General features: G+C 43.5%; 2 protein-coding genes across 3 annotated transcripts in view; both read right to left on the bottom strand.

Annotated features, from left to right (window-relative positions):
- Positions 1-1,028: 1,028 nt before the first annotated feature.
- On the bottom strand, positions 1,029-2,255 carry LOC128867275 (uncharacterized). The gene has a single exon (XM_054108386.1). The coding sequence runs from the start codon at positions 2,253-2,255 to the stop codon at positions 1,029-1,031; it is 1,227 nt and encodes a 408-aa protein (XP_053964361.1).
- Positions 2,256-3,813: 1,558 nt separating this feature from the next.
- LOC128865835 (dehydrogenase/reductase SDR family member on chromosome X) overlaps positions 3,814-13,041 on the bottom strand; it is a 19,638-nt gene continuing 10,410 nt past the window's right edge. For both annotated transcript variants that reach the window (XM_054106213.1, XM_054106214.1), the window contains exons 2-6: positions 12,435-12,658; positions 12,132-12,239; positions 5,108-5,281; positions 4,734-4,941; positions 3,814-4,661 (exon numbers count right to left, since the gene is read on the bottom strand). In XM_054106213.1, coding sequence (XP_053962188.1) covers positions 4,265-4,661; positions 4,734-4,941; positions 5,108-5,281; positions 12,132-12,239; positions 12,435-12,615 — 1,068 coding nt within the window. In that variant the 5' untranslated portion in view covers positions 12,616-12,658 and the 3' untranslated portion in view covers positions 3,814-4,264. The remainder of the gene's footprint in view (positions 4,662-4,733; positions 4,942-5,107; positions 5,282-12,131; positions 12,240-12,434; positions 12,659-13,041) is intronic.

Below are 13,041 nucleotides of genomic sequence, written 5' to 3'. Positions count from 1 at the left end.
CGCTCCAGCTCTCTTTCTTGGCGGCCCTAATTGCCTTCTTGTACTGTCTCCGACTCTCTTTGTACAATTGCCAATTTTCTGTCGAGTAGCTGAGGTTAAACGTTGATCTAGATTTTTCCCTTAGTTTTGAGAGCTCACTGCTCCACCAAGGGGGATGGGATTTTTTACTAAATTTTATGGGGCAGGACGTTTTGTAGGCCCTACTAAATGCCTTCTCCAGTGTTGTGACCCTACTCTCAAGGTTTTCGGTGAGAGTGATTTTGTGGATGGGAATCTCTCCTATCCTTTTATTGACTATGTTTCTGAACCTTTTCCAGTTGGTTCTTAGTAGATTTCTATACGGTAAGGGCGGATCAACATTAAGATCCAGATCGTGCAGGATCCAGCTGTGATCCGAAAAAGACCTTATATCAGAGACCCTTCAATTGTCTAACCTTACTGAGCTGTTTTCAGACATTAGGGTAACATCGATCACTTCCTCCCATCCCCTGAAGTACTCCGTACTTGGAAAGGTGAAAGTGGGAGTGTTACCCCTGTTACATACCGACAAGTTAGTGTTAATTATGAAATCATAAAGAGACTCACCTCGGTCGTTTGTTTCGGAGCTTCCCCATAGAGCATGCCTTGCATTGGCATCGCATCCGAGAAGCAGGGTTTTGTTCGGGTTTTCCTGCACAAGTTTACAAGCCTCCTCAGGCGGTGCTGGTCTTTCATGTGCCATGTATATAGAGGCAAGCGTAATTCTGACTCCGTCAGTGGCTTCCACCTCAACAGCCGTCACATCCTGTGAACTATACAATGGAATTAAAAATGTGTTTAAATGTTTTTTAGTTACAATACATGTTCTGGGATTACCTTCTATCCGTTTATAGTAGATATTGTAGGTTTCCCCAGTGGACTCTTTCACCTCGGTGCTCCGCACCCAGGGTTCCTGAATTAGTGCGATGTCCACGTCCTCCTCCGCCAGGAGAACGGTTAGGTTGTCCGTTGCACACCGTGATTGATTTGGACAACCTTTAAACCCATGTTTACTGGTTTCCTTTTTCGGACTCGGTGTCATCTAGCTGCATGCCAGTCAGCAGTTCGTTGGGACCATCGACCTCATCCTGCTCCTCTTCCGGGTTTGCAGAACGGAATATCTTCAGCTGGGTCTTCCTGATCCCAAACTGAAGTTTGTTTCCCACTTTCTCCAGTGGTTCCAGACTCTCTTCTGTAATTAGAAGGAGGAATGATCTACTGTGCCTTTGCGGAGCCTCCGCTTTGATGATCGACCAATCGGTCATCGGCACCGAGCGATTATGCGCCTGAAGGTAGGGGATTAGTTGATTGGCATCAAACTCCATGTTTGGTACCCAGATGCGAGCCCTCGGCCTTCGTGGAATCTCGCTAGCCGGAATTAGCTTGAGTTTCAAGCCTTCCCAGCTGTTCTGGATTTTACCAATCACATTTGTCAAGAAATGCAGTGAGAATTGGTCATCGCATTTAATGACACGGTAGCCGCGGACTACCTCCACCGAGTCGAAAACTGGTGTTTGGCCCTCCGGGTTCGCCATGACATGGTCAACGACTATGCGAGACAACCGTGCCTCAATCTCTGACCATTTGTCAAGCACTGGTTTTCCGCGGTTAGAGGTTTCGTCTACCAATGCCATTTGGAGATGGTCCCGTGCCACCTCACTAAATCGCTTGATAGGTTTGGAGGCAACTGCACCCTGATCCGATATCTTGTGCTTCTTTGTTACCTTCCCAGTTTCGTCATGCGAGCGGTTTCGTTTTTTGGCATCTGTCCTGTTGGCGGCTTGGAATGCCAAGTATTCATCAACCACCTTTTGGCATCTTGCCTTGTCGGTCTCATCTTTGGGATGAACTTTACCTTCGGTCTCGTTTTTCCGAATCCTGCCAAGGATAGCGAGAGACCTCTGGTAAAGTTTATACCTCGAGGGACCTTTATTGCCACGCTTTTGCCCCATGGCTTTAGCGGATGTTGTTGGTTCATTTATAGTTGTTGGCGTACTGTGGCCCACAGCTTTGCCCTCAACTGTTTCTTGGCTGGAGGCCAAGAGCTCATCCTCTGAGGGTGACCCCGTCATCCTCAGTTCGTCCTTGCTCGTACGTCTTGTCCAAATGTCTGACTGTTTTTTGAGTGCGTCCGTCACTTCCTCCTGTCTGTCTGTTTGCTTGTCCTGTAGGTCTGTCTGCATGTTTGGTTTTTTATCAGTCCGTGCTGTCGATGCGTCAGTATGTTTTCCCGTCATTTTTTCCGTTTGTTCCGTGTTTGTTTTCCCGTCATCCGAATTTTTGAGTTTTTGTTTTTAGGTGTATTACATAACAAACAAACACTTTTGCCTTTAACTTCTGTGAAGAAGTATTGTTCTTCACATTCCGAATGGAAATGGTATGTCTTCGCCTTCTTACTACTGCTTGCCATAATGTTTCGAACTCTAACCCAACCGCTGCACGCAGAACGTTGATAATGCCGTTCAGTATTAAACTGAGCGCAATGTCGACGTGCATTGCGTATATATAAAGCCAAAAAATTCTCGAACACGCTAATCGGTTCCAGCCGATCCTAGAACGGAGACACGACTTCGCGTCGTGTTTGTCGGCGCGAAATCGCTTACCGCAGTGTTGCCGCTGTTTATCTATTTATTATGAAAATTTCTGAAATTTGCTAATACTGGTATGATTTTCAGACTTTTGGATTTTTTGCAACGTGAGCAGCGCGAGCTACCAGAATTGCCTTTGCGAGATACCGGTAGCTCGCGATCGACGGGTTGGCGACCACTGCCATAGTCCTTAACTGTCTGACCTCCTGGCAAAAATTCATTTAATCCATAAGAGTCATTAGCTTTGCTCTCTTTTTTTGGTGGGAAACAACGTGGTTTTTTTGGTCTTGGTTCATTCGGAGCTTTCCAATCACTCTCCGGATGTTTGGATTGCGTGTCGTAGTCATGAAGCCACGCCTTGTCAACAGAATCGGATTCAGCGTTGAAAATCACGTTTTTTTTCGATATCAACGCGGGTCCTTTTTTGCATAAAATCCAGGCCCTTTATAAGTTACAGCGCTGTACATTTATGCCATTGCCGCCATCAAAACTGCTCGAGCAAGGTTTTCAACTTATTTGCGCCGTGATTTCATTTCTTTACCATTTCTATAGTATTAATAAATTCTTTATATGATAGGGCTCGCCATATTAAATTTTACTGGATATTTTTCACACTTACTTCTATACATATTTTATTAACATCTCTCTTTAATTTTACGGAACTCAATTGGTTTTTGAATTATTTAATGTAAGCTTTCACAATGGCTTCGTGCAAAATGGTTTTATATATTAAGTTTGCTTCGCCGTTATCAGGATTGAAATTAAAAATATGTACATTGAGTAAGGCTTTCTATATATATTAAAGGCTATTACAAACTTTATTGGGTATTTGGCCGAGCTCCTCCTCTTATGTGTGGCGTGCCTCTTGATATTGTTCCTCAAATGGAGGGACTTACAGTTTTAAGGCGACTCCGAATGGTAGATGTTTTTTATGAGGAGCTTTTCCATGGCAGGAATGCACTCGGCGGTTTACCATTGCCTGCCGAGGGTCGATCGCTAATAGAAAAAACTTTTTACTAACATTTGATGTTTCAGTGTGGATTTCGAATTCACCAAACCATACACCTACGGTTTCGTAAAACTATACTGAAGTTCTTTTATGCGTAGAACGAGCAACAGCCCAAGTTATTTTTCATTAAGGGCTGCTTACGCATCCGCGACCACATTTTAATTATAAAGAGCATTAATTTTAGTATAAAAAGATTTATTCTCACAAATGTAAATTAAATACAGTTGTAATTTAACTAATTATATGGTTAGATTTATACTTAAATGCTTCTTATTGCTGCTAATACAGTTGTATATGAATGTTGTTTATGCTTAGTGTGAGTGATATTTTATAGAGTTTGGAGAGTAAGAAGAAAGCGTAGTTAAATCGGCTAAATAATGTTTTTAAAGTGAAACATAATTGTTTTTTAATACATTTCTACTCCTACGACATATAAATTCAGATATCGAAAATTTTTAAGTTCATCTTGGCATAATTTCTATAGAAAACCCCTAATATTTTCACTTGCCTTTTCAGCAAATTTGGCAAACGCAAATATTGTCTGTCTCGAGGGCTTAGAAATATTGGAATACAATGCTTGCATATATTTTTGCATGACTTTACATTCGGTGGCTGGTTTTACTCTTCACCTTTCGTAGGCTTTTGCGCATCAAATTTTTCCACTACCGAAATCCTCAATTTTCAACAGCTCACAGGTGTATTTAAATAATTTTTCACATTTAGCTGGGTTCTTGGCATCTGGGTGCATTTGTCCAAGTCCTCCATTGCTCAAGTAGGTGCCACCTTTACCCTCTACTCTCGGATCGATGGCGGCAAAGACAACGGTGCGTGAGCCCTGTTCGGGGGTTTTGAATAGTAGTTTCTTCACGAATGGCACATAAGTGGTGGCGCTATGCTCGAAGAGATCGGTGTCGACAATACCTGGATGCACAGCATTGACTTGTACATGCGCTGACTGTGCGTCCAAGATGGTTTGTTGATGGCGTGTAGCAAGAATTTGTGCCAACTTCGACTGGCTGTACGCAGTGCCCGGGTAGTAGTGTTTGCTGTGAACGAGAAGGATATTAAATAAATATTTTTAGTAATCTAAAATTGTTTTATGCGCTAAGTAGGCTTACATTCCATTGATGTCATTGTAATTTATGCGTCCGATCAGATTCACACAAGACGATATGTTGACGACACGCGAATTTTTGCCTTCTTTGCCAGCCGCCTTCAGTTCGGGCATAAGCAGATGAGTGAGCAGAAAGTGGCCCAAGTAATTGGTGGCGATATGAGATTCGTTTCCATCGGCGGTTAATTTGAAGGGCGCAAACATAATGCCAGCTGTGGGGAAATTGTTAGTGTTTTAGTAACTATACTGTATATATAATATATGTAATATTTGCTTGAAAGATTTCATTTCGAGTTGAAACCAAGTAAACATTTATTATTAGTTTTTTAACAGGGCAAACGAATTATTTTTCCATTTACTATATTTGGATTAACTCACCATTGTTAATTAGCAAATCAACTTTATTGTAACGCGCCTTAATTTTTTCAGCAAATTCGTTAACGGATTTAAAATCGCAAATGTCAAGCGTCTCGCATATCAGCTTGCCATCACTGGTTGAAAGATCGACAACGGAAGTAACCGCGGCTTTGGCGCTAACGGGATCACGAACACCTGAAATGCAAATATAAAGAAAAGCAGTGAGTGAGTGAGAAAATCAACGAACACATCAAAGTGCGCCTAAATATATGCAATGCGCAGTGCGTTAAACTTGAATATGCGGCATGATTGTTACTAAATTGAAGTGGGCTTTTAGGCGTGGTTGGGTATGGGCCGCGCCAAACAGCGGAAAACCAACAGCAGATTGCATGTGAAAGAGCTTTTTTGTATTTACAAAATACATAATTTTACATACAGCGCGTACGTGTGGATCTATTTTGTATTTTTAAATAATGAAACAGTTGTAATAATTGCTTTGCAACACTCTTGGCAACCTCAGCTTAAATAATTAATAGTTTCATCATGCTTGAAACGAATTATACGCTGTCGGTATCGAGTGCAGCATAGCGATTTTGATGGCATAAAAATTAAGCGAAGCAGCTTTAAAAGGAAGGGCGCTTACAAATCAGGTTGAATTTTTATAATATTTTTCACATTTAACTCACGTAGAAGTGAATTTTCTATTTACAGTGGTGGCGAACTAGTTAAAAACAACTTGATTTTTTGTTTTTAATCTGATTAAACCAGATTTCTGATGCGATTTGTGGTTTTCATAACGTTTTTTTCACAAGAAAAAAATTCAATAAGTACTATTTTTGAAACCAAACGAGGCGCTGATTGTGATTAAGATAAATGGGTTAAAATATGTTTTCTACAAAATTACTTTAATAGTTACAAATGTGTTGTGTATATTTCGTTATTTTTTTTCGTGCACCCCATACCACCATCTCCAAGCCCGTCATATTTGAATTTTTTCTTCGAAATGTTCATCATGTTCGGTCTACTGACAAAAAATGTGGTGCACTAATCTAAACAGGGCTACATCGCTGAAAGAAACGCACTTGGCGGCCAGAAACTTGGGCCAATCTAGTACGTAAATCCAGTAGTAGTGGTATTTTTTATTTGATAACTGGTACAAGAATAACGGTCGACTGGCAACCTCAATATCATTGCGCGTCAAAGCCAACCCTTTGTGGAGCCTGCCGTATGCTTTGAATCTTTGTAGTGGACAAATTTGCAAATCAGGAAGTTATTCTTCAGAACATGGGCAACATTGGAATCTGTGGTACATTCGGTCTTGTGAAGTTTATAATTTGACACACACATCATCAGATTTCATGCTTAAGCATAACTGTGAAATTCACTCTACTGGTTCTTATCGGCGGCCGTCGTAGGCGAATGGGTTGGTGCGTCACTACCATTTATGAGTGCGTAGGTTCGAATCTCCGTGCATGAAACAGCAAAATGATAGAAAAACTTGTTTCTAATAGCGATCGCCCCTCGACAGGCAATGACAAACCTGCGAGCGTATTTCTGCTATGAAAAAGTTCCTCATAAAACACCATTTGCCATTCGGAGTCGTCTTAATACCGTACGTCCCCTCCATGTGTGGGGGGTTAGATGGGAAAGTGATGCGAACAATATAGCCACTCCTCTCCAAATGGCAACCTCTACCCACTGTCCAGGACTTGATGCCCTGGACTTGGTACTCCCTGTTTTCGCTAACGAGGCTCTGTCGACCGGTGACAAGGCGGTTTAACCTTGTCAGCACTTTAAGCTAAGGTGTCGAGGTACCCGTGCCGAGAGCTGCATGGCTGGTAGTGTCTAAATAACCAGTCTTTAACGGTCCCCTCCGATGCCCAGGCAAGGTCGGTTGTATTAAGTGCCTTACCTCGGCATGCCGGCTCTGCCGTGGCGGACCACCCCTTCCGTGCCTACTCGTGGGACCAAAAAGCGTATGGAATCCAAAATAAAAACAAAACAAGAATAAGTTAAGGAGTTAATGGAGAGTGTGCTGGGCACTCTCTCCGAGGACGATCTTCTGGCCTCCAGCCAGGAAACGATCGTCGAGCCATGTTCGAGGGGTGCAAAACACAGCACCCACCTTCTAAGACCAAGCCTTCTCCAGTCGGCTACCAAGACGACCTCTGGTGAGGTAATCAAGGCGACCTCTGGAAAGGTTTCCTTGGGGGCCTCTGGTAAGGCCGCCAAGGTGACCCCTGGCAATGATGCCCCGGTGACCACTGCGAAGGTCACCAAGAAGAAGAAAAACAAGAAGTCGTCCGGTACCCTGCTCAAAGCGCGCTACCTGAGGGCGAAATTCATTCTGGCAAAGATTGCCAAGAATGAACAAGCCGGTAAAGCGCACGAGCGGGACGCTGAGGACCGTGTGAAGTACGAGGCCGCGATCAGAGAGTACGAGGCCGCGTCCGCAGCAAAATTAAACCAGCCACAACAACAACCACAACAACAGCCTAAATCGGCACGAAGCTCGGCTAAACGTAACCGCTCACAGGATGTGAGTGGACGTGTGGTCAAAAGGAGCAAATACTCCTCAACCCAGGGAGCTGAGGGCCCTTCAACCAGTGCGGCAGGCGCGGCCTCGAGGGCGGCTTACAGTGAGGTGGCTAGAGATCATCTCCAAGTTGCCCTCGTGGACGCGCAAACCAATAGTGGAAGAGCGGTGTTGCCCCTTTGGGACGCCATTGAGGGACGGCTATCGGGTATGGTCGTCAGACACCTCATGGACAAAAAAGGGTCAGCACCTCTCTTCGACTCGGGGGAAATCTGTCGAGGCTGTAGGGTGATAAAATGTGCCAATCAGTACTCGAAAGAAGAGCCTGGAGAAGAGCCTTGCTACGGTTAGCAACGCCTGGGAAGGGCTTTCGCTAAAGCTCATCCCTGCTTCAGAAATTCCCAGGCGACCACGAGCCAGAATTTGGTTGCCGAAAATGGAGCTGGACAATTCGGATATTGTCCCGTGTCTCAAGCTACAAAATCCTGAGGTTCCTATGGATGACTGTCATCAAAGTAGAAGAACCTCAGCAGCATAGCTCAGCCGTATTACTGCTGATTAACAACGAGTCGCTGGAGGCACTCGAAAAACAGCAGTTCAAACTTCGCTTTGGCCTCAGGTTGGCCAAAGTGAAGGTCTTCCCCGCCTCTGTCGCCCTAGACGACGACTTGGAGAAATTGGGGGATGACACCAAGAAGCTGCTCGGCGATCTGCGGCTGTCTGGGACGGACGCAGATTCTGAACTGGGAGAGCAGTCGTAAAAGGTAAGTAACACTTTTGAACAGTTTGTTAAAAGTATTACAAATTAACCTTCGCCATTCCAAACTAGCCACAGATAACCTACGAGTCACCCTCCGGGAGGAGGACATCGATGTCTGCCTGATACAGGAGCCTTGGATCTGGCAGCAAAAAATCATGGGACTGAGGGACAGATCCTATGACCTTTTTTATGTGCAAACTGATGGTAAACCAAGGGCCTGTATCCTAGTTAGGAACACAATTAATGCCTTTTTGCTATCTAATTTCAGTTCACCGGATGTGACTGCGGTCAGGGTGGAACCATCCAGTGGCAGTTGCCTTTGCTTGGTGTCTGCCTACATGGCCCACGACAGATCGGCGCCTCCTGAGGAGTTGCAACATCTAGTGGGTACTCTCTAGCCCAAGAAGGAGAACATCCTGATCGGATGCGATGCAAATGCCAGACACACCATTTGGGGCAGCAGCGAGATCAATGAACGGGGTGAGTCTCTCTTTGATTTTATACTAAGCCGTAATTTACTTATTTGGAACAAGGGCAACTCCCCAACTTTTGTCTTCCCGGCATCGGGAACATCAAGGGGTTGGGAGGAAGTTCTTGATATCTCTCTTTCTACAAACTCATCTGCTGTCAGGGTTGAAAATCGGACGGTCTCCCAGAGGAACTCGTTTTCGGACCACAGGATGATCCTCTACGAAATCGATTTCGCTCGAGAGACCTTGCAGGAACCCTAAACGAACAGACTGGTCTCTTTTCCACAGGGTTTTCTGCAAGAAGCTGAATAGGAGTAAGTTCTTGACTACCACTAAGGAACAACTGGACACGCAAGTTAGACACTTAGAAGGGTCCTATCAGACTGCCTTCAAAGTGGCCTGTCCAGTATCCTTTAGCAAGAAAGACTTTCCTCCCTGGTGGAGCAAGACGCTGACCGACTTGAAAGAGAAGGTTAGGAGAGTCTTCAACAAATGTTACCAAATAAGGAACTTTCAAGATTACCGGGAAATTTTGAAAGTTTATAAGAAAGCCATTAGAGATGCGAAGCGCAACTCTTGGAAAGAGTACTGCGAATCCATCGAATCCGTAAGAGACTCGGCCAGACTCAGCAGGATCCTATCCAAGGACCACTCCTGTAAAACTCTTGTCAAAAGAGAGAACGGGGAGTGGGCTGAATCTGCAGGCGAATCCTTAAAAATTCTTATTGATGCCCATTTCCCGGAAAACTCTATTGATCCGGTCTGTAACGAAGACGCGAACCGGCAGGAGGGGTTGCCTGCGATGTCCCTGACACCGGTCCTGTCCGTCAACAGAATAAACTGGGCAATCGAGAGTTTTGGTAGCATATGCCGATGACTTGGTCCTGATGGTCTCAGGTCCCTTCCCATCAGTAATGGCTGAAATTTTGGAAGGTGCACTGGCTACACTTAGCAGATGGGCCGCCAGTTGCGGTCTCAGAGTCAACTCTGACAAAACGGAGTTGATGCTATTCACCAGAAAATACAAGCCTCCACCTTTTAAGCTTCCTAGACTTAACAACCAGTGTCTTACACTTTCATCGGAAGTCAAGTATCTTGGTGTAATACTTGACCCCAAGCTCCACTGGAAGCTGCACATAGAAAATCGAGTTAAGAAGGCCAATATAGCCTTCCACGCCTGTAAATCTATGTTCGGCGAAAAATGGGGTCTCAAGCCACGTGTCGTACTTTGGATGTACAACTTAGTGGTTCTGCCAATTTTGACATACGGTTGCCTAGTTTGGTGGTTAGCTCTTCAGAAGAGCTACAACTTCACTAAATTAGAGAGAGTGCAGAGAACTGCATGTGTTGGCGTCACTGGTGCCTGTAGAACATGTCCCACCGCTGCGCTCAACGTTATTCTCCACTTAATTCCTGTGGATCTGCAGGTTAAATCCATTGCTGCTCAGAGTGCTATTAGACTGAAGGAGTTTGGCCTTTGGAGACAACTCCCTGTAGGACATATCAGCATCTTGAAGCAGATCTCCCCTTCCTTCTCTCTGTTTTCACTGACGGATCCAAAATGGAGTCTGGAGTGGGAGCGGGGGTCTACTCTAAATCAGCCAGCATTTCGGTCTCCTATAAACTGCCGGAGACAAGCAGCGTCTTTCAAGCAGAGGTCTTCGCGATCCTGCAGGCATGCAAAATGCTTCAGGATCGCTGTTGGGAGGGAGACATTAATATTTTTTCCGGCACTGTCGTCGTCGTATTGCAGCTCTCTTCTCGTGAACTCCTGTAAGGAGGAACTTAAACGCCTCGAACGTGCAGGAAACATTTCCCTCATCTGGGTTCCTGGACACAGGAATATAGAGGGAAATGAAATTGCCGATGAGCTTGCCAGGAAGGGGGCGGCAGAACCGGATCCAGCTACCCTCTTCTCTGACATCGGTATCCCCTTGGCCGTCGTTAAAGGGAAACTACACAAGTTCTTTCTAAGAAAAGCACAAGATAGATGGAGGTCTGTCTCATCGTGTGCCATTTCAAAGGCACTATGGCCTCAATACGATATAAACAGAACGCTTAAGGTGATGGGAACCCCCGCCACTCAATTTCCAAACTCATTGCGGTGATCACTGGCCACTGGGTGATCGGCACTCACGCGGAGAAGCTTGGAATTCAGTACAACCCCCATTGCAGAAGCTGTGGGGATCCTACAGAGAAAGAGACTGTGGAACACTTTCTCTGCAGATGTCCGGCTTTGGCGGCTAGGCGCTTGAGATTCCTCGGCGTCCCCTTTGGGGATGACTTGATGAAATTCTCCAGCCTAGATCCCTTTTCTCTCCTCCGCTACATCAACAGCACTGGATGGCTGTAGACGGTTTTACCTCCTCCCTTAATCCTTTCACAGGTAGTGGTCCACTTTATGGTATCAAAACGGCACGTAAGTGCTACTTGTAGCGTACCTGGGGTACTCTTGCCCTCTTACCTACCTACCTACCTACCCTCCATATGTGGAACATCATGACGCACGCCACAAATAGGAGCAGGAGCTCGGCCAAAAACCTAACAGAAGTGTACACGCTAATTATTTATTTTATTTTTTATTTGTTCTTACTTCGTCATTCAAAGCACATTTTTTCAATTTGACAATTTTTTTGGATACAATTTTAAGCATTCTCTTCCATATAAAATACTTGCAAGCACGTGCTTCCAAGAAAATTCTAAAAAAAAAACGTCGCAAATAACCCGATTTCTCAGCGTTTTCAAACTTACACTTTTTATACTAAAATTGAATGTGCCATAAAAATACATAACCAGACGTTTTCTAAGAATTCTCAGAAAAATATTAAAAATGTTGATGAAAATTTTTTTGAAATTTGTTTAATGTTTGTGAATTCTGTGCAAAGTTTGGAACTTTGATGTAGAAGTATTTTATTGTGCAATAGACTATGATTTTATAAAAAATTTACAAAAAAAAAATCGACCATGAAAAATATGGCGAATTATATAAAAATATGATAATTATGTAACCCCAAGTGTATATTCCTATTAAACTAAACTTATGTCCACCACTGTATGTGTAGTTTTCTTTTTTAAACATTTTAGGGAATGACTTATGAAGAAAGTGAAACGAAGAGCAGTCCCCAATGGCAAACAAAATTTGGACGTGAATGCGAAAGAATGTTGGTAGCTCAATAGCTCCAAATTTAGTAGCCACTTTCGAATTTTCATCATACATATTTCTTTCTAGACTTCTAACCACTTCGATTTAAAAAAACCTAAAGTAATAGCGAAACTTACCCATTATAACAGTTATATCACACGCCAGCAGTTTCTCCACAGTTCGTAGGCCAATGCCACGATTGCCACCTGTAATTACAGCTACACGACCAGGTTGCTTATAAAGTGCTGAATCAAAAAAATCAAACAGAAAATACAGCAAATCTTTTAATAAATAGTTTTTTACTAATTGAAGTAATTAAATTTTATATAAGGGTGGGCAGATGCTATTAAAAGCAAAGTTGTATAAACAATTTCCATTGTTTATTAATTACTTTTAATTGACCTTCTACAAACACACACAAACTTGTTACAAATACTCACCAACACGATCGCGTGATCGATAAATGAAATCGTGGGCCAAACCAACTAGGCCAATGTATTGATAGCGCAGCTCCGTTTTCAATTCATACCAATTTTTTGGCATCTCCTTTGACGTTTTGGCAAAATAGAAACCGCAAAACACAAATAGCAGCGAGAGGAGGGTAATAATTAGAGTTACCATTTTGGACGGCTCAGTTTAATTTACGGCAGAAGAAATTTAATAGCTGTAGAGAGAAAAGCACACATGAAAAATAAAGAAAATTAGTTTTTATTTCACTTCAATGTTCCAGCAGAGCTCAGAAAATGCGATAAGCTCATAACTGATAAGCTATATTGGCTGCTTAGCTTGATAAGGGCCGCATGACGACAGAAGTGCAAAGTTCACTAACGGCTGACAAACTCGCAGCATGCTTCTGAGCATATACAATAAATGGTATGCCGCCATAAATCTGATTGTCGAATACGCCATTCTACAGAGGTTTTTATTTGTGAAACTACATTCACATTTGATGGAATTGAGAATTGAATTTGTTTTCATGAGTTTTGCCGGCCGGCGTTATTTGTGTGAAAGTATGAAATTGCGTTAGTGGCCAGACAACATTGGTTA

The sequence above is a fragment of the Anastrepha ludens genome, chromosome 6, assembly GCF_028408465.1.
Source record: "Anastrepha ludens isolate Willacy chromosome 6, idAnaLude1.1, whole genome shotgun sequence".
NCBI classification, from domain to species: Eukaryota; Metazoa; Arthropoda; class Insecta; order Diptera; family Tephritidae; genus Anastrepha; species Anastrepha ludens.
The sequence above is the reverse complement of the archived record's forward strand: the minus strand, read 5'-3'. Positions and strand labels throughout refer to the sequence as shown.